General features: G+C 36.3%; 1 protein-coding gene and 1 pseudogene across 6 annotated transcripts in view; both read left to right on the top strand.

The window, feature by feature from the left end:
• Window positions 1-11,278, top strand: part of LOC110205424 (ATP synthase F(0) complex subunit e, mitochondrial-like) — a 31,825-nt pseudogene extending 20,547 nt beyond the window's left edge.
• MARK1 (microtubule affinity regulating kinase 1) overlaps window positions 1-24,003 on the top strand; it is a 151,201-nt gene that overhangs the window by 43,256 nt on the left and 83,942 nt on the right. For all 6 annotated transcript variants that reach the window (XR_013487301.1, XM_078156305.1, XM_078156303.1 and 3 more), the window contains exons 2-3: window positions 12,407-12,610; window positions 14,669-14,722. Coding sequence is in view for 5 of the 6 variants with exons in the window: in XM_078156305.1 (XP_078012431.1) it covers window positions 12,407-12,610; window positions 14,669-14,722 (258 nt within the window). In the remaining variant the exon portion in view is untranslated. The remainder of the gene's footprint in view (window positions 1-12,406; window positions 12,611-14,668; window positions 14,723-24,003) is intronic.

Raw genomic sequence — 24,003 nt, 5'->3', positions numbered from 1 at the left:
TGAAAGTTCTTTGCTCCTCTTTGTGGGAGCATGAAGTCTCCTTTAGTTGTGATATTATTTTTCTATCAGTCTTGTGAAGCCATGAATCTTCTGACCCTCATCATATCTAATCTATTCTGAATTCCCAGTGCAGACAGCTGCCAGCTGCTGGTGTCCCAGAGGACAATTCTAAGATAATGATGTAAAGATGGGTAGTCCAAAATTCTCCTGACCATTTGAAGCCCAAAATCCTCTTCTGGCTTGGGTTTGTGTGAGGCATTGTGGGGATAGGTAAAGAGGCTGAGGCTGAAACCAAATACTTTTCTCTAGTCTCTTCAGGTTCTTTCTTCTCAGAAACAGCTCTTTTTCCTCTCCACTACCAGGTGCTCACTTGACTGATTCTTCCTGATTCTAAACATACTCCTTGGTTTTATAAAATCCTCATTGGGTGTGATCATGTCATACAGCCAATCCAAACACATTGCCTGTGCAGTGGTCACTTCCAGTTCCTTCATAGGCTTATCAAAGACATGTGAGTTTTTTTCAGACTTAATTGGAATGCCTTTGAATGATTTGGTTTAATCAAAATTTATTCTCACTTTGTTAAGGTAAATGGGGTAGGAATGTTTTGATTGAATCTCTTGATAGACTTCTACTCTTACACCAGTAAAATTACAGGTCTTATATCTTCATTCCTATCTCTTTTTGTAATAGCCACAAACTGGAAACTATATATATATGTCCAGTGGTTATCTAAGTGTGACTGATTTAATGTAATCAATTTCGATAGACATCAATTTGTCCATACCAAGAAAAATCACAGAACCGTGACTTACTGTTGTATGTTAATGTAATATATAACATGTTATGAAAATGATATACTGAAAGTACAAAAGAGGAAACTATTTATGTGAAGTTATGCATAGTGAATAAAGCAGAACTAGAAAAATATAAATGGTGACTTTTTTTAAAAAAAAAAAAGGATAGGAAACAAATTTTATAAGTCAGAGTACCAGAAAAGAAGACATTTAAAAAAAAAAGATATTTTGGTAAAGTTGATGTGATTAAAAGGCAAATTGTAAAGAATTTGGAATTAATTGTTTTATTGGAAATTTCACTCATTTTGCTTATTTGCTTGTTGAGTTTATGATTTTTAAAGCATATTTGTCAAGTATAAAGTGGTAAAAGGGATAAAATGAGAATACTGAAATTTCCAAAGTGTGCTTAAAATTTATGACATGAATCTAGGTAACTTTTTATTTTCTTTAGCCTAATACAAGATATAATGTTTGATAGGAATAAAGCATCAAATTCTTATATAAAAACCATTAAGTGCCTTTCACTTAATTTTCCCAATGAGTTCATCTTCTTCTAGATAACTTCTGTTCTATAACATTAAAATTGTGGTGAAAAAATAAGATGGGAACTAGTAACACAAAATCTTCCATATGATTTATAGACTGATTTGTTCTTAGAGCTGGGAAGACCGTCACAGCTTCTTTAGTTCAGTCACAGATTTAGATCTGGTCATAGTCCTATCCCTTCATTTTATAAGTGAGAAAACTGAAGCCCAGAGAGAAATGACTTGCCAAGGGATACAGAGATAAGCTAGTTAAGGTTAGGTTTGGGATTCAAACACATGCCCTCAGATTCCAAATGTAGTGTGCTTCTGTCCTACCTAAAACAGGAATGCTTTCTCTAATAACCAGTGACAAATGATTATTCACTTACAGATCTGTGAATGGAGACAATTGATCAGCTAGCAGCACTTATTAAATACTTTCTATGTCCAGTCACCCTCCTAGGAACTGAGAAGACAAAGAAAGGCCAAAACATGGTGCTTATATTCTAATAAGGGAGAAAGCATACAAAAACAATTATGGACATACAAGATATATTTAAGATAAATTGGTAAATAATTATAGGGCACATTTCAGTGGGAAGGCAATAGCAAAAGGGGGAAGGCTGGGAAAGACTTGCTTCAGAAAGTGGGATTTGAACTGAGTGTTGAAGGAATACAGGGACTCCAGGAGATCATTCTATGCATGAGGGACAACCGATGAAAAGATAGGAATAGGGCAGAGATGGAGTGTCTGGTGCTAGGAACAAGATTAGTGTTACTGGATTGTAGAATAGATGGGGGAGGGAGGAACAAAGACTAGAAGGGTGAAAAAGGACCAGGTTGTGAAGGGCTTTAAAAGACAAAGAACTTCATATTTGATCTTGAATGTAATAGGGAGCCACTGGAGTTTATTGAGTAGGAGAGTGACATATATGGTCAGAACCTGTACTTCAGGAAGATCCCTTTGATAACTGAGTGGATGATAGATTGGAGTGGAGAAAGACTTGAAGTAATGAGGGCTTGAATCTGGGTAGCATCTGTTTGAGATATTGTGAAGATAGAAATGACAGCGCTTGGCAACACTTTGAACATATATGTAGGGTAAATGTGAATGAGGAGTTGAGGATGATGCTGAAGTTTTAAGTTTTTGTGACTGAGAGGTGGTGCATTCAATAATAAAACAGAAAAGGAGGGTGTGATTTCTTAACATTTATTCTGTGCCTCTTTATTTTCCTTGAAGGGACTCACATTTTCAAATAGGCATAGTCAGTATGAGATGACAGGAAAAAAAATAGTTAAATCCTGAACTGCATTTTGGAAAAGCATATATCCAGAATGAAGATGAACAGTTTATTCTACCCTACTCACAGATTGTTGTTTGTCCTTTGTTCTCAAAGAAGACCAATCCCATTGGGAGGGTGATGTCTTGACTTGCAAATGAATTAATTGGATTTAAGTGAGGCAGGGCTGTGCAGAGTCGTCAGCCTCACTCCTCCAGAGTCATCAAAGTCCAGTGGTAAGAATAGGGCAGGGTGATGGGAGATGGCCCCAGATGCAGTGGAAGATCTTGGCCTTTTTAAGCTAAGTTCTTTCCCAGGTCTCAGTTTGTCTGGGGCAACACTCAGTGATTTAAGGCTAGGTAAGAAGTGAAGCAGAAAGGACCTACATGTACAAAAATATTTATAGCAGCTCTTTTTGTGGTGGAAAAAAATTGGAAATTGAGAGGATGCCCATCAATTGGGGAATGGCTGAATAAGTTGTGGTATATGAATGTAATGGAATGTTATTGTGCTATAAGAAATGATGAACAGGCTGACTTCAGAAAAACCTGGAAAAAGTTGTATGGTCTGATACTGAAGTGAAGTGAGCAGAACCAGGAGAACATTGTACACAATAACAGCCACGTTGTGCGATGACTGATATTGATAAACTTAACCCTTCTCAGCAATACAAGGATCTAAGACATCTCCAAAGGCCTCGTAATGGAAAATGCTATCCACAAAGATGAAAGAACTATGGAGTTTGAATGCAGATTGAAGCATACTATTTGCTATTTTTTAATTCTGTTGTGTTTTGGTTCCTCTTTCTGGTGGTTCCTCCTATTGGTTCTAATTCTTACAACATCACTAATGTGAAAATATGTTTAATAGGAATGTAAAAAGAAAAAAAAGGGATGAGGCAAAAATGGCCTAGTTTTTCAAGAAATCAGAAGTGAAACTACATGGGACAAAAGAGTTAATTGTCCCAGTGGTTTTTTTTTAATGATAGAATACATAAGTAGGGAAGAGAAAAAAATCTAGCCTGTAAACCCCAAGATATCTTGTGAGGTTTCAGCGATCAAAATTTATATTCCTTTGGACAGAGCAGCCACATGTAAGGGTATGATTCCACATGTGGACAGAGGGAGAGGAGAAAAGGGAGGGGAAAAGAGGAAGGAGAGAGGAAAGAAGGAGGAAAGCATTGCCCAAGTGCCCCAAGTAAGAAACTGAATAGCACATCTGTAGTATAGTAGTCTTTTCTTAAATCAGATCAGATGAGAGATAATATTTGTGAAGTGCTTAGCACAGTACTTGGCACTTAGTTGTTGTTGGGCTCTGTCTGACTTTTTGTGACCCTGGACCATAGCACACCAATACAGTCTGTAGGGTTTTTTTTGTTTGTTTGTTTTTGGCAAAGATAATGGAATGGTTTGCCATTTTGTTCTCCGGTAGATTAAGGCAAACAGAGATTAAGTGACTTGTGCAGGGTTACATGTCTTGAAAGTGTCTGAAACTGGATTTGAACTCAGGTCTTCCTGACTCCAGGCCCAGCACTCTTATCCACTCAGCTACCTAACCTGGCACATAGTAGATGCTTGATAAATGTTTCTTCCCTTCCCTCCCTCCACCCTTTCTTGGCACTTCATTTTAAGAAAGAAATAAGTTATCTGGAACATGTCCAGACGAATGTCACCTGGATGGTGAATAGAACATGTCTTAAAAGGATTGGTTTAAGGAACTGGGAAAACTCATATCCTAGGGAAGAGCTGCCTAGAGGGGAAATAATAGAAATCTTCAAGTATTTAAAGGCTTGTCTTGGAGAGGATTAAATTTGTTCTACCTGGTCCAGAAGGTCATGCTTAATGGGTTAAAGTTACAGAAAAAGATTTAGATTTGATATAAGGAAAACCTGCCTAACGCTTAGAGCTATACAAAAAATGGAATAGGATATTCTAGTTAAATAGTTAAATATCTGTTTTATAGATGAAGACTCTAAAACATTTTGGTAACTTTCTTGATTAAGGTAACATAACAAGCCACCATCAGTTAACACCTGACATTTATATAGTGCTTTAAGGTTTGCTAAGTACTCCACATAATTATCTCATTCAGACATAATCCTCTGAAGTAAGTGCTACAGATGTCATTCCATTTTACAGATGAAAAAAAAAACAAGGTTGAGAAAATTAAGTGACATGGGAGGAAATAAATTCAGAGGTGAGATTTGTTGTATCTAGTCTTCCTGACTCCAAGTCCAACGCTGTTACAACCCAGGTCCCTATGTGTTGACTTTCCTGTGAGGACCACTTTGTACGGGTATTATTGTTGTTGTCATTGTTTATGATGATATCACTCAGTTGACTAAATTCATAACAAGCAGATCCAAAGTAAATAATGCAAAAATCAAAATTAGACTTGGTCACTATGGAATACAAGGCATTTTAAAAATACAAAATTATTTCCTAACAAAATCAGGAAAAGCCAAAATATATGCAACTTGTAAGAGACATTAAAAGCTGTAGGAAACATGACTTTTTATTTTAGGTAAAAGAGTAGGAGGAAGGGAAAGGTCACTTTATTTCATATGAAAGAAAAAGTGACACATTTATGTCAGTTATTATATGTATGATTCATTTGAAAATGCTACTGGTATTCTTGTGTGTGTGTATCTTAATGTACATTAAACATAAGTAATCTAAACATACAGAGGCAAGAGAATTGGGTTTCAGAGTCCAGAAGGCCTGGGTCCATTTGTGTTTTCCTGGCCAGTCACTTATAATCTGTCAGTGCCCCAGAGGCTATAAATTGCTGAGCTGGTGCAGATCTGCATTGGTAGAGGAAATTTCTATATCAAAGAAATTACCAGTGAGGTTTCTTCCCCTCCCAAAACAAACAAATTTAAATGGAAACTTTGGCACATTCCTTGAGGCTGAGCTATCCTGATTAATGAGTTGAGGAAATGAAAACTCACCTAAACTATTATATCTATCTGGTTTTACATTGCTGGATTTGGAGTCAGGAAAACTTGGGTTCAAATCCTATCTCTGACATTTATAATCTGTTTGACCTTGGGAAATTGATTTAAAGTCTGATTCTTCATTTCCTCATCTGTAAAATGAGGGGTTGGACCGGGAATCAGCACTTCTTAATCTGTGGGTCTCTATTCCATATGGAGTCTCAACCCACAGTTTGAGAAGTGCTGAAGGGGTTGCAAGTGGAAAAATTTTTAGAAACCCTGGACTAGATAGCTTCTGAGTTCTGGAATATAGTAGGCATTTAATACATGCTTGTTCATTCATTCATTCATTCATTCATTCATTCATTCATTCATTCATCCCTGTCCTTGTCTTGTGTCCCCAGCTAGACTGAAAGCTTCTTTGGGGCAGAGATCTAAGCTCTTTTGTGCCCCTAGCACTCAGTACAATACCCCTCACTTAGGGGTTCAGTTCGTTGGAGTAGAGGGAGAGGTGGGAGAAGACTGCTAAAAGAATAAAAGTAGCTCAGGATCCTTTTGGGCCTTCCGAAACAAAAATTAATTAAACAGTAAACATCTCATCAAAAGGCTGAAAGAGGAAACTTCCTGTGTTTATCCACTAAACTAGCTATCATAGATAATAGCTATAATGAAGACAGAAGAGCTGTTGAAATACCTGCAAGTTGAAGACAAAAGGCCAAGAAAAGCATCAGTAGTTAAGCCTGTAGCCTCAGATGTGTATATACAAATGCCCAAGGTTAAAGCAGCAAGCATCAGTAACTAGGGAGCCAAATATGACCTAATAGGAAGCACTGGGATTTGGTGGGGAGGAGACCTAATATAGGTCTGAGAGGCGAGAATTTACTCAAAAGAAACTGGGGAGGAGCAGCACTCTACATTATGATATACTGATGCAGAGAAATCCAAGAACTAGAAAAAGGAAGCACTGTAGACAACATTTGGGTGAAAATCAGTGGAGGGAAGAACAGAAGTGATTTTGTCGTTGGAGTATATTACAATCCACTTGGACAAAAAGAGAAAATATATGAGAAGTTTGGGAAATCATAAATCGAGCACAGAGTGAGTAAAATAGATCGTAAGCCTAGCAATGAGTAATTTCAGTTCTCTACATATCACATATCTACTAGAAGTCTTTTCTGTGCCAAAAGCAGAACAGCCAATAACTTTTTGATTTGCCTTTTTAATAATTTCATTCTTTATTGGATTTGCTTCTCACTAACAGAGAAGGACTGGTTGCTAGGGTGGAAATAAGGGAAACGTTTTGGAGAGATTGAAGTGATCGCTGTACAATTTTTGTGATAAGAGAAAAGGAAAGCTGAACATAGTCTGACATACTCGCAAGGTTGGTTTTGAAAAAAGGAGAAGTAGACAGGAGAAGTAACCTGAGAGGGGAGGGAGGGAAGGGAAATGTTCCTCAACAATTAAATTCTGATAACACAAAGGGAAATAATTCCAGTGAGAAAGAAAAACAAGTTATCTGAAGAGACCAGTGTAGAGAAACAGAAAATTTTCCAAACAATTTAGATTTTACAAAGATAAGAAAAGAAATTGAAAACAAGGCAAGTACCAGGAAATGAATATAAGAACATGACACAGTCCTGTTAAAAAAAAAATTAGGAGAACTACACTCAGAAGCTGCTGTGGGAAGCTAAAGATAACGAAAAGTTTTCAAAAATATATTGGGGAGGGGCAGCTAGGTGGCACAGTGGATAGAGCACTGGCCTGGAGTCAGGAGGAGCTGAGTTCAAATGTGGCCTCAGACACATGACACTCAGTAGCTGTGTGAACCTGGGCAAGTCACTTAACACCATTGCCTGGGGCCCCCCCCATTTTATATATTTTTATATATATATATATATAAAATCCATACACACACACACACACACACACACACGGAAAAGGTCTAGACCCTTTTCTCTAAAGTCACTCTAGAACCACTGTCAGAGGCAGATGGGGTAATAACTGAGAATCAATCACTTGTTCAACAAGTGTTTATTAAAATCCTCTTATGTGCCAGGTACTGTATGAAGTGTTAAGTAGACAAGTACAAAGAATGAAATAATCCCTACTCACATCCCAACAGCAAGCACATCTAAAAGATATACAGTATAAATATAAAGTTAACAAATTCACGTATGCACAAAGTAGTTAAATACAAGGTTGTTTGTGATGGAGAGCCCTGGCAGTTTTTGAGCTCCAGGAAAAGTTCATGCAGAAAGGGTGCTTGAGGTGCATCTGAAAGAAAGAAAAATACTTTATGAAGTGGAAGTAAAAGGAGAGCCCAGGTATGGGGAGTAGTTGATGCAAATGCATAGAGATGGAAAGCAGAATATTGTCAGTTAGGAAGATCAAGGAGGTCAGTTGTGGCTGGATTGCTGAATGCAGGAGGTAGAATAATGTTCCATGAGGCTGGAAGGATAGGTTGAGTCCACATTTGTTGAAAGTTTTAGAAGTGAAAAGAGGGGTTTATATTTTATCTTAGAGGCAATAGATCACCACTGAAAGTGGGTAACAGAGTAACATGGTCAGATAATGCATTTAAGGAAAATTATTTGGCAGCTATGTGATAGATAGGCTGGAAAGAGGAAAAATCTGGAGGCAGGGAGACTAATTAGAAGGCTGTTGCAGTAATCTAGTGTGAAGGGTCATGAGGGCCTGAACTAAGGTGGTAGCTGGGTGAGTAGGAAGAAGGGGTTGGATACAAGAGATGCTATGAGGGTAGAAATGGCAAAAATCTGGCAATTGACCAGCTTACGTAGTGAGGGAGAGTGAGGAGTCCAGGACAATGCCATCTCAGAACCTGTGACACTGGAAGGATGGTGGTCACTTTGAAAGAAATAGAGAAGTTTGGAAGAGGGGAGTGTTTAAGGTGAAGGGTAAAGACTTCAGTTTCAGACATGAGTTTAATGTCTCCAGGATACCCAGTTTGAAATGTCCAATAAGCAACTGGTGATGTGGGACTGAAGTTTGGGGTGACACTGCCCCTGGGTATATAGATTTGTGAGTTATCTGCATTAAAGATGGGATTACCAAGAGAATATGGAAGTAGAAGAGCAGGGAGCCCAGGACAAAACTTTGGAGAATACTGACTGGAGAAGAGCAAATGTTCTGATTTCCAATTTGAAATTGAGGTAGATGATGTGATGACTTTAGAAGTGCCTTCTTCCTCACTATCAAGTAGTGTTCTATGATATAGGGCTTATGGTCTAGGTAAAAAAGAATTGTCCAAATAGATATTATCTCATTTGATCCTCATGATATCATTTCAACATTTGAGTTAAGGTTAAGTGACTTGACTATAATTACACAACTAGTAAATGGCAAAGCCAGGCCTCAAACTAATCTTTAATCAGATCCTTAATTAGTATCCTTAATTCCGATTTTTAAAGTCCCATCATAATGATTTCAAAATGTAAATTCTTTAACCACATCAGCTCTAAAAGACCATAACCTAAGACTGGTATAATCCATGTTGGTGGAATGAGTGCCAACACTGACAAAACTGCAGATCATTCTGTTGAAGAATAAAGACAATCTTAAAGCTCTTGAAAAATTACATATTCTTATCACTTTTATTGACTTCTAGACACAGTCCCTATAAGGAGTCATAGAAACTGGGTTCAGATCCCACCTCTAATTCTTATGATCGATCTATCTATCTATCTATCTATACAAACACACACACACACACACACACACACACACACACACACACACATATTACCTTGGGCAAGTCACTTAACCTCTCTTGGCTCCATTTCCCTCATCTGTAAAATATAGGATTGATGATTTCTAAGGTCTCTTCTACTGCTAGATAGACATCTCTATGATTCTAGCACAGTGAGCTCAATTTTATTCTACTAACACCTAAAGCACTTAATTTTATATCTGAGCAGCCTTTTATATAGGATTTTCCAGACTATATGTACAAAGCAATATAGCCAAATATGATCTCCAAAGTTTCCTTAGAATTCAAAGACTATGGGTTGAATGCTCTTGTGAATAAATTTATTCTTGTCCTTCCTTTTCATAGAGTAACAGGATCTGAGTTAGAAGGACACTTAGAAGCTCTGTAATTCAAACCATGGCTGAAAAGAATTTCTCTACAACAGTATAAAAACTCCTTCTCCAAATGTACCACAGGTGGTCAGTCATCCAGGCATTGTTTTTGTAAGCCTCCATTAAAGCACAGCCCACCCAAGCTGCCACCCAAGACAGTCTAGTCTACCACTGGGTAGTTCTAATTGTTAGAAAGGTTTTTCCTTATGTCAAGGCCAAATTTTCTTCCTTGTAGCTTCACATTACTACTGAATATGCAGCATGTTCCTGGCTGTAGCAGTTCTAGATTTCAAGAAATTCAAGCCACACCCCCCCCAAATGTTTTCCCTAAACATATATACTAAGTGTGCATAATACATTTCCATGTTTCCAGAATCTGTGGTTTCAGCTATAATGTGGATACCCCCTATGTTTATCACAGTCCTTTCATCCCTTCCTTATAGTTTGTTTCATGATTCTGTATGGCCGAAAAGGCTAATTATCTTGTAGCTAACTTTTTGGTCATTAACTTCTTGCAACAACTAAATGGCCTTAACGGTTTCAAAAATTCTTCTCCCAGATTTTCTTTTTTTAAACCAAGTAAATCTCTAGTGGAGAAAAAGACATTTTTTATGTTCCTTTTTAAGGAAAGGAGTGGTAGTGGGATGGGCTGGAAATAGTGGTGTATTTTTTCCCTTGGGTCTTTATGTAACTTCTAAAATCCAAGAGCCCTTTTGGGTCCATCATGTCAGCTGTAATAGCTCAGAACAGTTTACCTTCAGATTCCATATTCTGCTCTTTAGTGGTAAAAATATCTGATTTGGGACCAAAGGGATATGACTGATGTGAATAAATATGGTCAATTAATTTAATCCTAGAAACTGCTTAGTTGATTGTAAATTAAGGGAACAAAGAATGCAGTGTTCTGCTTCTCTGCCTCTTAGAATGCCTCTCTTTTTTCTAGACATAGCTCAGACATCCCCCTTCTGTGAGAAGCCTTTCCTAATCCCCACAACTGCTAGTGTACTCCTTAAACTTCTTTTTATCTGTTTGTGTTTCTTCTCTTTATAGTTATTCTCTATATACTTATATGTGCTTATCTTCTTGCTCCATCTGAATAGAAATTGTTTCATTCTTTATATTTGTGTCCTCAGCACCTGGCACATAGTAGGTGCTTAATAAATGTTTGTTGATTGATCGATTGTTAGATAATGAATTAAATGTCTTGGAGGCAGTGTGGTATAGTGGAAAGAGTGATGGATTTACAATTAGAGGTTTAATTCTTAGTTCTTATTGCTGCCTGTGTAACCTTGAGTAAGCCACCCCCCCACACCTGTTCACCTCTGTGGGCCTCCGTTTCCTCATTTGTAAGTGAATGAGTGAAAAAAGATTTATAAGTTTTTCTATTGTGACAAGCCCTGTGCTAACCACTATAGTAGGGCAGAAGGTGTTTAGGTGAACAAGAATGCTTCCAAGAAGTTGAGGGCTAAGTATTATAGTCATGTAATAGTCTAGGGTCTCTTCCAACTCTTGATTCTACTTCCTACACTCCTGGTTTTTTATTCACTTCAGTTTTAGAGGATCTGAAGGTGCAGCTATCTCTCATGTAAAATTTGAATGTTCTATTCTTTTTTTGTGTTGTAGATGCCAGTGGTATTCCGATGAAGATTAGAAGCCCTTTGCAAAATATTTTTTTAAATGATTGAAGGACAGGATAAATTTCAGTTAGAGGCTAGTGAAAATTGAGATGTGTTTTTCCCAACGGACCCCCTGAAGTCTGGCCACATATGCCTTGAGGTTCTGTGTGCCCCAACTTAAGAACCTCTATTCTAGAATTTGCTAAATGATGTGCTTTACAAGTTTACTCCTCATTGCCCAGATATATGGTACAATATAGCATTGTGTCGTTAGTGACACATATATACTAGTGTTACAGTAAAAGCTCTCAGGACTTCATTGGCAACAGAATAGGCCTCGCCCAGACTAATGAAGCTGTTGTAATAGAAGGTTATTACAAATATCCGGGGTGGACCAGAAAAGAGATCTGCTAGCATAGGGATGGGGACACCAGTACTACTGGCAGATTAGCCTGGATACAGTGAAACGATGCACCAATTCTAGAGCCAGAGGACATGGGTTCAAATTATGACTCTGATGCTTATTGACCTGTGTAATAATAGAGAGAAGTCATTTTACCTTCCTGGGCCTTAGTTCCCTCACCTGTAAAATGAGGGGTTTTAGTTAGATGATCTCTGATGCCTTCTGGGATCTATGATCCTAGTACAAGTGGAGAAGCAGAATTTATTGTCTAGAGGGATGAACACAGGAGGAGAGAAGTAGCTAGGCTGCCTAATTAACAGGGCAGATCTAAAAGTGCAAGGAGGAAGGAACTAGATACATAGATAAAGGCATTATAGGCTGATGTGATCAAAGAGGAGAGATCAGGATACCAAGCTGATATCCTGAGGAATAAAGCTACAGGGATGGGAGTGCAGAATTTAGGCAGGAGAACTTGGAAATAGGAGCCAGGAGCACACAGAGAGAGAGAGAATGTTTGGGTTCAGAATATGAGATGTGTAGCCTGAATGTCAGTTATGAGGACCAGAAATACAAATGACCTTGATACTGTGTCCATGATCTCTTAAACATAGGTATTCTTTATATGTCACATTCCCCAAGATAAGAAGTAAAGTCTAAATAATGGGTTAAACTGGGTCTGTAGGAGGAGTGCTTTATCTATTTTTTTAATGTCATTAAATGATTAACATAAAACCTTGTAACTTTCTTTCATAGCATACATCTGTTGATGGATACACTGAACCACACATCCAGCCTACCAAATCAAGTAGCCGACAAAACATACCACGGTGTAGAAATTCCATTACGTCTGCTGCAGATGAACAGCCTCACGTTGGAAATTACCGTTTGCTAAAAACAATAGGGAAGGGAAATTTTGCAAAAGTGAAATTGGCAAGACATGTTCTTACTGGTAGAGAGGTAAGTTTCAGTTTTAAGACTTTAATTTATTTCCATAGACCTTTAAAAAAATCTCTTTAAGAAGTTTTCTTATTGTTGGAAAAAATATGAAAGCTGCAGGATAGTCCATTCTTAAGTATGTGAGCCAATACTATATTATCCACGAAGAATGTCATGGCTTTAAAAGTTGATCTTTTGATTGTAAGTGAGGAGGAGGGGGAAGTTCTTATTTCATATCTACTTACATACTAGGTGTTCTGCCATCCCTTGCTTTTGTTGCTTAAACCATTGTTAGACCTCACACCAGCTCCTGTCCCTTCTTGTTGCTTAACGCTGCAGTTAACAGTGCTTCCTTCTGCCTTTTTGGACTGGAGTACCCCCTGGTTAATTTCCATCCATTAGCTGTTGCTTAAGCAGCATATTGAAGTTTTAAGTGCTGAATAAACCTACTTCCTTAATGTGTAAGAGACTGCTAGTCAGTCTTTTAAAAATGAGTGTATTTTTCCTATTTAATATAATTAGATCTAAAATTTCTTTTGAAATTATAAAAATCTGGGATATAAATTTATTTCATATATAAGGTTAAATAATACATAATTTGAAGATTGGTAAATTGTAAAAAGCTTGTAAAAAAGGTATAAATTATTTTTGTTTTTTTATTGCTTCTTATCTTCATGTTGTTCATCTTAATAATTTTATCAATCCTATTATGTAATCATGTCGTGTAAATAAGCCTGTCATCCTAAATGATAACCTTATTGGATTAATATTCAGGATCCTGTTGAAAATTTGTAGTCATAAAAATAATTGTTAGTTACCAAGAATATGGTCAAACATTAAGATTCAGGATGTTTTTCATCCAAAAGATAGAAATTAAAAACCAAATGTGAGATTTCATTGATTCCAAATTACACATGGGTTTGGAATAGCCAAATATTAATTTTATACATTTTGAAACCAAGTTATTAGAGCTTAATGGACAATTTTGCACCTAATTCAGTGGTTTACAATCTTTTCATGTATGAGAATCCCTTTCTAAATAAAGTAAAATATTTTGTATTCCTCCACACAGTAATAATTGTACTGATGAGGTAGATGAGATTCAGAGTTGAGTTGTCCAGAAAGAATTCACGGGGCAGATGTTCTCCCAGTCAAGCGGGCTTTATTGATGCAAAAGGAGCAAGCTAGTCATTAGGAGTACTATCAGTTTGAGAAAAGACAGAGGCTTGCTTTTCTACACAAGTTTTGGGCACTCAGCTAGGGTTGGGGGTGTGCTTCTACATGAATAGTTAACCACAGGGAAAGATATCAGGAAGGGGGAAGCAGGTATGTTGGGTATTTTACAAAACAGTTCAGGGATGTGGTAACTTAGCTTGCAACATTCAAGGATATGGGCACAAATCATAGAGGTCAGTCACATACACACAGAAAATAATGAGGTTTTCTTGTCAGCACATAGAACCCTCTGTCATGGGGCAGATTTAGATTTAGGCAAGGCTCTCATTGTTGCTGGGCAAAAGTCAGCCTCATCAGTACTGTTAGTATCTGTTGGTTAATTAAAAAACAATATGATGACTAAATATTAATTAGTAATGCTCTTTAATGAATTAATATTTTATGAATCAAAGCATCTGTATATACATTTAAAATATTAATAAATATATTGTGAGGCATTGTTTATTTTGTGGAAAACATGTTGTTTATTTAGTGAATTTATTAGGTGGTATGTGAGCTCCTTGAAGAGATAGGGAATGTTTTATTTTTACCTTTATGTACTCTTCACATAACACAGTGCCTGGAACGTAGTGTTTAATAAATATTTCAATTTTGCATATTTTGATGATAAAAATCAAAATAATGTTTGCTGCACATATGAATTCTTAGATTCTTTTGTAATGACATAGATGTCCAGGGGGCCACAGCATGAGAACCACTGACCCAGACAAAGAAAGAGGCCACTGATACAGACTTATTTTTGAAGTCTTGGGTTAGGCACTTAATAAATAAATATTTGTGTCATTGGGAAAAAAATGGAAAAGTTAGAAATCTCTTAAAGAATTGCATAATTTTCTTTTTCAGGTTGCAGTAAAAATAATAGATAAAACTCAGCTAAATCCCACCAGTCTACAAAAGGTAAATGTTTATTTACTTTAAAATGTTGGTTTTAGAATATGGGAGGTAGTTCTAAGATATTTTAAAAATGCATTATACTGTCTTAAGTTCTCAGTCTCTATTTCTGATTGGGGATACTACTGGAATACACAAATTATGTGAATATTGTATAAATATAATTTCTTTAAAATATACTGTATTGGACTGAATATAGGCTAACTCTAAATATCAGCTACATACTTAAAACAAGATGGCTTTGAAACAGGGAGCCTATAATTATTATTTGCACTAATAGTCATCAAAAATTTCTGTATTAAAAATACCATGAAAGGTATGTTAGATGGTCAAGGAAGGATATATATGTGTGTGTGTGTGTGTGTTGTGTGTGTGTGTGTGTGTGTGTGTGTGTGTGTGTTTTATATTTTATATATGTGTGTGTGTGTATGTGTGTGTATATATATATATACATATATATGTATATATATATACACATACATACATACACACACACACACACACACACACACACACACACACACACACAAGCCACTAGGCCAAGGAGCAGGCCTCTGGATCTCCACCCACTTAAAAGTAGTTGCTATCAGCAACTGCACAAAAATAAATCTGGGTGAAAACTGAGAAGAGTTAGAGAAAGGGTAGACAAAAGCACAAGTTTATGGCACACTCAAGTTTTAGAATGTCAGAAATGGAGGAAAAGTTTATTATCTGTATTTAACAATAAATTACTTATCAAATCATTGTTAGAAATATAGTATCATGAAGTAAAAAAAATTTGAACTGCAAGGGACTTCAGAGGTCATCCAGTACAGCCTCTCTTCTTTTTATAGATGAGATAATTGAGGCCCAGAGAAGGTAAGTAATTTGGACAGGGTTACATAGGTAGTGAGTGACATAGGTTGAATTTGAAAGCAGGTTCTTAGTAGCCAAATTTGTTATTTTTTATCTTCTGTTCAAATACCCAAATGATAGGAAAGTTAAGTTTAGCAAAGGTTTTGTTATCTGCTATGTTTGGAAATCAGAAATATTTGGTAGATATATAGTTGGGAGTCAATTCCCATAGTTCCAAATAGTCACTGTGGTGTTGATATGGTCAGCTAATAGTCTATATCCTGAAGCCAAGAACTTACTGAATCCCTTTGAAGTACAATATATAATTAAAAATAGGTAACCCAGAGTGGGAAGAAAAGCAAGAAAGACTGCCAGAGCAAACAAATGCCACTTATTTTTTTCCTGTGAATTTTCAAAGCCTGAAAACATTCTCAAACACAAAGACTACATTACTTCAAAATAAACATGCAACTTTGAGAGTAAAGTATTTGATATTTATAGCAAAATTTTGCAGATAAAAGCAAAATATTCTTCAGCTCTTAGCAGTGCTTTTCAGAATATTATAGGAAGAAAGTTACCACATAAGTAAATGTGACAAGAATAGGCTTTGGGCTTCTAAAGCAAAGAGAATTTTATCCTAGGAAAGCATATAAATCGGCAAGCATTTATCAGATTTTTACGATGTGCCAGGCTCTGTTCTAGGCACTGGGTTTTGTAGAACAAAAATAAAGCTATGCTTATGCTTGCCTTCAAAAAGTTTACATTTTGTTGGGGAAAGATATGTTCAGCTGTTTTCTTCTTTATTATGATTATTAGACTAAAGATTTATTTTGGAACTTGTCAAATATGCCAGTTTTTAGAGCTTTCCAATTTTGCAAAATGCCATATGGTTTCTATTCTATATATTCTTTAAGACTACAGTCAGTCTTAACTGACATTAATTTTTAAATATAAACTTCTGATGAATAAAAATATGATTATTTTACTATAGTTTTCCATCTGTGAAAGTGAGTATACACTGATTCTGCAAGGAGGAACTTCGGTCTATGTCCTTCTTGGATTATGTGTTTTTCTTGATTTAAAAAAGCAGATTACTTATTGAGGTAGACTATAGCTGTCAGCTAACGCGAAGTTTTAGAACCAGCTCAGATCTGTTGTAGCAGCAGATTCATAACATAGAGAATATCTGGTTGTACATGTTTATTGGCCATTACCCTATCCTTACCCAAGCATGTTCCTAAGACTGTATACTATGGTTATATTTGTGCACATTGCTGAAATATATGAACACAAAGAAAGATGTAGCTTCTCAATGACAGTCATCCTACATGTCTTGAGGGACTAGAAGCCAAAAAGTTGTTTTCACAAGTGATTTTCATTAGGAATCTTATAGTTTCCAATAAACATTACAAAGTATTTCTCGTCTAAATAAACATGTATTAGTGTTTTCTCTTAAATTTTAAATAATAAAGGCATGGTAAAAAGGAAAGTCTGCTTTATTTGGTGAACTTTGGTCTTGGCCGTTTTTTAAGTGTCTGTACTGTTTGTTTTTTTGGGCTAAAACAAGTAAAATTAAAAGATCAAACTTGTAAAAACTGTGAGTGTGAGAAATAGAGATAACTATTTCATCTTTATCATAAGCTCATGACCCAGCATGAAAGAATGATGCCAAAAAGTACAAGGTCCAATTTCTTCCTTCTATCAGTCACTAAATAATATTCATACCAATGTTCCTGTGTCCCTGCCCCAACCCTCCTCCCTCCAGTATCATTCCACATGTAGTCTCTCTCTTCCCATGTATTTAGCCATCGCCGCATGGCAATGAAGCTTCCTGGGAACTCCACCTTATGGCCTTCTTGCTAGTGAATCTTCCTAGTAGATCTTCCTGTGTTATTATTAGTAAGTTAAGTTACTATACAAGTAGAAAGAAATAAGGGGCAGTTGTGTGATGCAGTGGATAGAGCTCTGGCCTTGGGGTCAGGAGGACCTGAGTTCTCAAATATGGCCTCAGACACTTTACACTTACTAGCTGTGTGACCCTGGGTAAGTCACTTAACCCTGATTGCCTCACCAAAAAAAAGAAAGAAAGAAAGAAGGGAAAGAGGAGGCAGGAGCACAAGGGAGGGATCTCTAGAAACTGTCCTCATAGCACCCCCCCCCCCAGATGTACCACAACCTACCCTTTTGAGTTGATGTAGATCTTAGAAAGTCCACTATAAACATAAACAGCTATTCTAGAGACCTGATGAAAATCTGAAAATGGAACAGGGTTGCCAGCAAGCACTTGGTGAGCTGACTGATAAGGGATGGCAATGGCAGCAGTTTCTTCAATTGAGTCAAGGTACTGCTCAGGACAGCCCATATATTATCTTTCTTGGTCCATGTACTCGTGCTATTCTATGCTTTGAGACTCTGCTGCTGATATCAGTGATGTTGCTGGCTATGTTGGCAAAGATGGAGGTCATCAGGGCCTGTTCGTTTCTATGGGCTATAGACATGCAGTGGTATTTGGGTTCCCTCCATTGAATATCTTGCTTAGGGGAACTGCCAGGGTTCAGAAGTAGTTTCTTCTCCCCTTGGTCCTGGTCTAAGTCCTTGCTTTCTCTGCTGTAGTACCATTTCATGGCTTGGGTTGGCTCCAGGTACTCAGACCAAGGGGTTTGATTTCCAGCTAGATGCTCCTTCCAATCACATGTTCCATGACCACAACTCTTAATGGCTGCCCCTGCTGCTACCACTACATTGGACTCTGTGGCCAATCCATTTTGTGGCTATTTCTATTATACATAGAGATAAAAATAGGACCCTAGATGGTATAGTATTGCTGATACTAACAGTCTCAGACCTATCACTGGTTCTCTCTCTTTTTTGGGGGGGTGGGTGGGTTGGTGAGGCAGGGAGCAATCAAGGTTAAATGATTTGCTCAGGGTCTCACAGCTAGTAAGTGTCTGAGGCCAGATTTCTACTCAGGTCCTCCTGTCTGCAGGGCCGATGTTCTATCTACTGCATCACCTAGCTGCTCCCTAATAGTTCTTGAACTAAAGGAAAAAGTATTACAGTTATAGCTGTTTCAGTAGACATACAAATCTTATTTTTTTAAAATTACTTATTTTTAACATTGATGTTTTAGCATATTGAGTTCCAAATTCCCTCTCTCACTCCTGACCCTCCCCCACCCATTGAGAAGGCAAGCAATGTGATTTCAGTTATGTATGTGAAGTCATGCAAAACATTTTTAGATTAGCAATATTGCAAAATCACCACCACCACCACCGCAAAAAAGCATAAGAAACAAAGAAAGTGAAAAAAAAGTATGCTTCCTTCTACCCTCTGAGTTCATTTCTCTTTCTGGAAGGTAAATAGCATTTTTTATCATGAGTCCTTTGGAATTGTCTTGATCAGAGTAGCTAAGTCTTTCACATTTGATCATCATACAGTATTGCTGTTACTGTGTTGTATGATTTTCTCCTGGTTTTACTCACTTTAGTTTGCATCAGTTCATATAAGTCTCCCTAAGTTTTTCTAAAACCTTCTTGCTCATATCTTACAGCGCAATAGTGTTCCAAAGGAATCTTCCTTAACTTTTTTTATTAATTCCTTTGATGTTCTTGACCTTTTATTAAATAGTTTGTTGAATTAATGAATGAATGAATTAAATTTGCACTCTAACTGAGCCTTGAGGGAAACTAAGAATTTGCATTTTGAAGTCAGGGAGTTAGAAAACATTGGATTACTGCAAGAAGCAATTTATTTATTTATTTATTTTGAATTTTATTGATTTGTTTTGATTTATCAACAATCACTTCCATATGCTTTTGAGTTGGAAAGTTTTTCTCCCCTTCCTCCCCCCCACCCTCCCCAAGACAGCGCACAATCTGATATAGGCTTTACATTTACATACCCATTAAACATATTTTCACATTACTGAAGTTGTAAGTAAAAATTAAGACCATTAGGAGGAACCATCAGAAAGATGAAACAAAACTCAACAGAAGGTAAAAGTAAGTGATAGCAATTCGACTTCCATAGTCCTTTCTTTGGATGTTGACAGCATTTTCCATCCCGAGGCCTCTGAAGATGTCTTAGATCCTCATAATGCTGAGAAGGGTTCAGTTTAACAATCTTAGTCATTGCATAACATGGCTGTTATTGCGTACAAAGTCCTCTTGGTTCTGCTCATTTCTCTCAGCATCAGACCATATAAGTCTTTCTAGGTTTTTGCAAGAAGCAATTTAGATGTCACATTTGCCAGATACTGTTAGTTTTCCTTTTTTGTGTGTCCATGGACTTTAACCAGCTGTCTAAAAGCATCAATTTTTCACAAGAGCAAGTGGAAAGAGAGTGAATCCATGTTAGTGCAAATTTATCAGTACTCTTAGAACATAATTTAAAGTGGGGGTGGGTCAATAGCAGTATCTTTATATAGCAGGGACAGCATCCATGAGTAATTTAACCTTTGTCCATTCTTAATCTTTCTAAATCTTTTAATTTCTATAGGGGAGGAAGTAGAACTGTGTTACTGTAATGTGACTCTAATTCACCTGTTCTTATCCTTCTTGTCTTTGCATTTTGATTTTTATCCCTCTTTGCTTTTAACACTGTCTATTTGAAGTGATGAGAGTACTTCTTATCACTGGAGAAGCATGGAAGCTAAATGGAAATCCTTCATTTCTATAAAAGTTATCTACATTCTTAAGTAATCCTCAAAGTCAGCTTCTGACATTAGCGAATTTGTAATCTGTTGATGCATTGTCAGGATGTTGTTATAAATTTGCCTGGGTTGGCCTTAAGTTAATGAAAACTTGGGAAGTTGTATTTTTTTTTTCCTTTGGTAATCACCAACTAGTCCTATTCTTTGTACTTTTAGGATAGGCTCATAAACATGATTTGGAACAAAGCGTGAAATTCTTCTCTCAGCTAAAAATAACTAGATGACAAAAGTTATTAAACTTAAATGCCTAATTAGGACATTTTAAGCTAAATTTTCCAGAAGTAGCATGAAGTCACACTAACTTTGAAAGTGAATGATAAGCTTAAAATAGGTATTAACTTAGTTGATAAGACTTGGCATGTAAGTAGTAGAGTTATTTGTTCATTTTTTTGGTTTACTTATGTGTGAGGTGAAGGCAACAGTTTGTTAACCATTTGAATATTTAAAGCAATATATTTCACTTCTGAAAATTTTAGATTCTCTAACTTCTAGATAGCTTTAGTTTTAGGCTCCCCTAAGATCCATTCTATCAAATGTTCAGTCTTTTTGTCATTTTCTTTTCCTGAGATAACCACTATATTTCTCTGATCCCTTCTAATGAAAATATAGCTATGAATAAGTATTCAGGTACAGTAGAGAAGTGACATCTGAAGGAAGTAGGGAACACCTGTTCTTAAAAGGCTAAGAGAATTTGGGGCTAAAAGAATGAGCCTCTCTTTACCTAGCCTCTACCTCCTGTTCTTAAAAGTTGGTATAATGACAACAGCTGAATGCCCTCATGTTCCTGCTAACACTCCTTATCTTCTTGAGCCTCGATCCAAAGTAACATTGGAAAAAGCAGGAACAATCTTTAGAAGCATTAAAATATAGAAAAATACAACAGGATTTGTCAATAAGAGACTCATATTTGTTATTCCATATTGACCAAACTTCTGTAAAGTTATGTAGCAGCTAGCTAGTATCTTCTGACATATCTTTTTTTGAGATCTGCAAGTAAGTTGTTAATCCTTAGGCACAGGTGGGGTATTACTTGGGATAAGTGGTAGGTTTTCAGATTATAAATATATACTAAAGCCAAGATTCATTAATGGACTTCCTTTTCCATGGAAAATATTTTGAGTTCTTTGAGTATTTTATTAGCCTCAATTCACTAGGAACATATAAATTAAATAAAATATAATTAGTTGTGAATACCATGTTCTTTTCATATTACTGTTAGGGCAAAGTAGTAATCATGGAAAAACAATTTGGCTGTATCTGAAAATGCATCATTAATAGTTTTAATCTTCTAAACTGGATGATTTTTTAAAAAAAAAAATTTCCAGGAGGTTTTTGTGTTCAGCTTATAAAAGTTTATGTTGTTAAAACATCATGCCTAGAAATTAGCATGTTGATTTGCCGTTTACTTCCAGTTTTTTAAAATAGTTTATAAATTATATAAATTTTAAAAATGCTTAAGCATGCATTTTTGGTACTTACATGTAACACACAGGGAAAAATGACTTGATTAAAAATGTCTTAGTTTTATTGTGATGTTTTGCTATTTCTAAGCATAGTTACTTTCCATTAGGAAAACCACAAAGTTGAGGTTTTTTTCCTTTGCATTATAGAAAAATCCTTATAAGGAGAAAAAATAGTTTTCAATTTAACATTCATAGAATTGGTAGTTGAATATTAATATTTGCTTAATAAAACACTTCCCCTACCTTAGTGTATTATCCACAATAATCATTCACAAAATGCTATACTGCATAAATTTAAAATAATTATTGTTAAAGAATTTTTGTAAGAGTACATATTTTCTAGATTCTAATCTTATTTGTTTCATGAGAATATAAATATTTACTTGTACTGTAATTAACCCATTTTATACATTCAGTAAAAGAAGCAAAATACAATTTTTTTGAACTAGTTTTTGACCCAAGAATATTATACTCATTCTAAAGGCTTGATTCTAAAGATGCCTCTTTTTTTTCTTTTATTCTGTATATTTTTTTAAAGGTTGGTTGGTTTTGGAGGGGGAGAGGGGAATTTACAGGCATTATATTTTAATTCAGGATCCAATAAATTAGAAGAATTCAGTTATAGGCTAAGCAATTGATAATGTAAATAGTATTATAGAAAAAAATGGTTTTCTTCCTCAAAATACAAGTCTTCAATCAATAAGCAGTCTATTAAGTGTCTACTATGTGTCAGGCTCAGTGCTAGGTACAAAGGATATAAATGAAAATAAGAAAACATTCTTGGGTTTATTGAAGGTTTTTTAAGTATGGGGAAGACTTAGGCAATTTTTTATGAAATAGGGAAGAAGATGAAGATTAGGGAGATAGAGGGGATAATTGAGTTAGCAGTATGCTGGAGGAGATGGAAAAAGGGATGGGATGGAATACTAATAGAAGGGTTGGTTTTGGCATGGAGAAGGGCTGCCTCTTTGTCAGAAACTGGGAGAAGGGAGGAGAGAATGGGAGATGAGGTCACTGGTTCTTGCAATGAAGATAATTGGAGAAGAGGCAAATTGGGATCAGATGGCTTTAGTTTTCTTAGTAAAATAAGATGAAATCTTTTCTGGTCACATCACCAATAAGATGGTGGACTTAACATTTTTTCCATTCTCCACTAACTTTTAAAACTTCCCAAAAGAGGAATTCTGCATTAGTGGTAGAAAAACTGCTGCTGAATTCCCAGGACAGGAAAGGAAGAAGCCAAAAGAAGATAGCCTTATTATTTAATACTGGAGCACTGTCATCATTAAGGGACTTACTTAATACCATTTCCCCACCAAACTTTACTCCGTCAGGCAAGGTGAACATATTAATCCTTTGGATTATTCTTGGGACTCATTCATTCAGGGATTTCCCTTCTATGGCAGAGACTCTGCTGATATACCACCACTTTCTGCCCTTCTTCAACTATTGCAACATGCTGCACACATTGATTCTGCCTCCTAATGTGAAGAATGTGTGTGTGTAAGAGGCATAGGGGAAGTTGTCTTTCTTTCTGCCTAGAGCAGCCTCTGGATTAGGAAATCTCTAACTGCAGAGACTTTACCCAGGATACCCATATACCTTCTGCTATGTAAAATGTGGTAGGTGATGACCCAGCTCAGCTAGAGATGGAAAGCCAGAGACAGAACTATGGTAACATTAGGCCTGATGGAAAGGAGCCTGAAATCTAGCTGGAGATTTTTTCCTTAGAGTTACTTGGGGTAGGGACCAAGGCTAATGAAAAGTAAATTCCCCAAAGTGGGAGAAGGCTGAAGGAAGGTCTAGATCTCAGAAAAGGGAGAAGAATCAAAAAGTGAGTGGCACAGAAGTATGAAGATAAAAAGCTAAAATTAACAAAGATTTCAAGAGGAAGAAAATTCAATTAAAAACCTAGAGCACAAGCAGACAAGTCAATAGAGAATGTGCCAAAATTAGAAAGAAGGATGATTATTAAAATATAAAGTTCTCTAAATATTATTAGCCAAAGAAAATTGAAGCAATTCATGATGAATGAAAAACAAAACCCTGAATAGACATACAACACACAGAAGTAAATGATTATAGTAGCCTTGTATTTGATGAATGTAAAGATTTAAGCTTTGGTGATAAGAATGCACTGTTTGGCAAATATTGTTGGGAAAATTGGAAAGCAGTTGAGCAAAAATTGGGTATAGATCAATGTCTTACACCATTTACCAAGATAAGATCAAAATAGATACGTGACCTAGATATAAAGAGAGAAACAAGAAAACTAAAAG

The sequence above is a fragment of the Phascolarctos cinereus genome, unplaced genomic scaffold, assembly GCF_003287225.1.
Source record: "Phascolarctos cinereus isolate Bilbo 61053 unplaced genomic scaffold, phaCin_HiC Scaffold_5;HRSCAF=322, whole genome shotgun sequence".
In the NCBI taxonomy this organism is placed as follows: domain Eukaryota; kingdom Metazoa; phylum Chordata; class Mammalia; order Diprotodontia; family Phascolarctidae; genus Phascolarctos; species Phascolarctos cinereus.
This window is presented reverse-complemented; position numbering and strand designations above follow the sequence as displayed.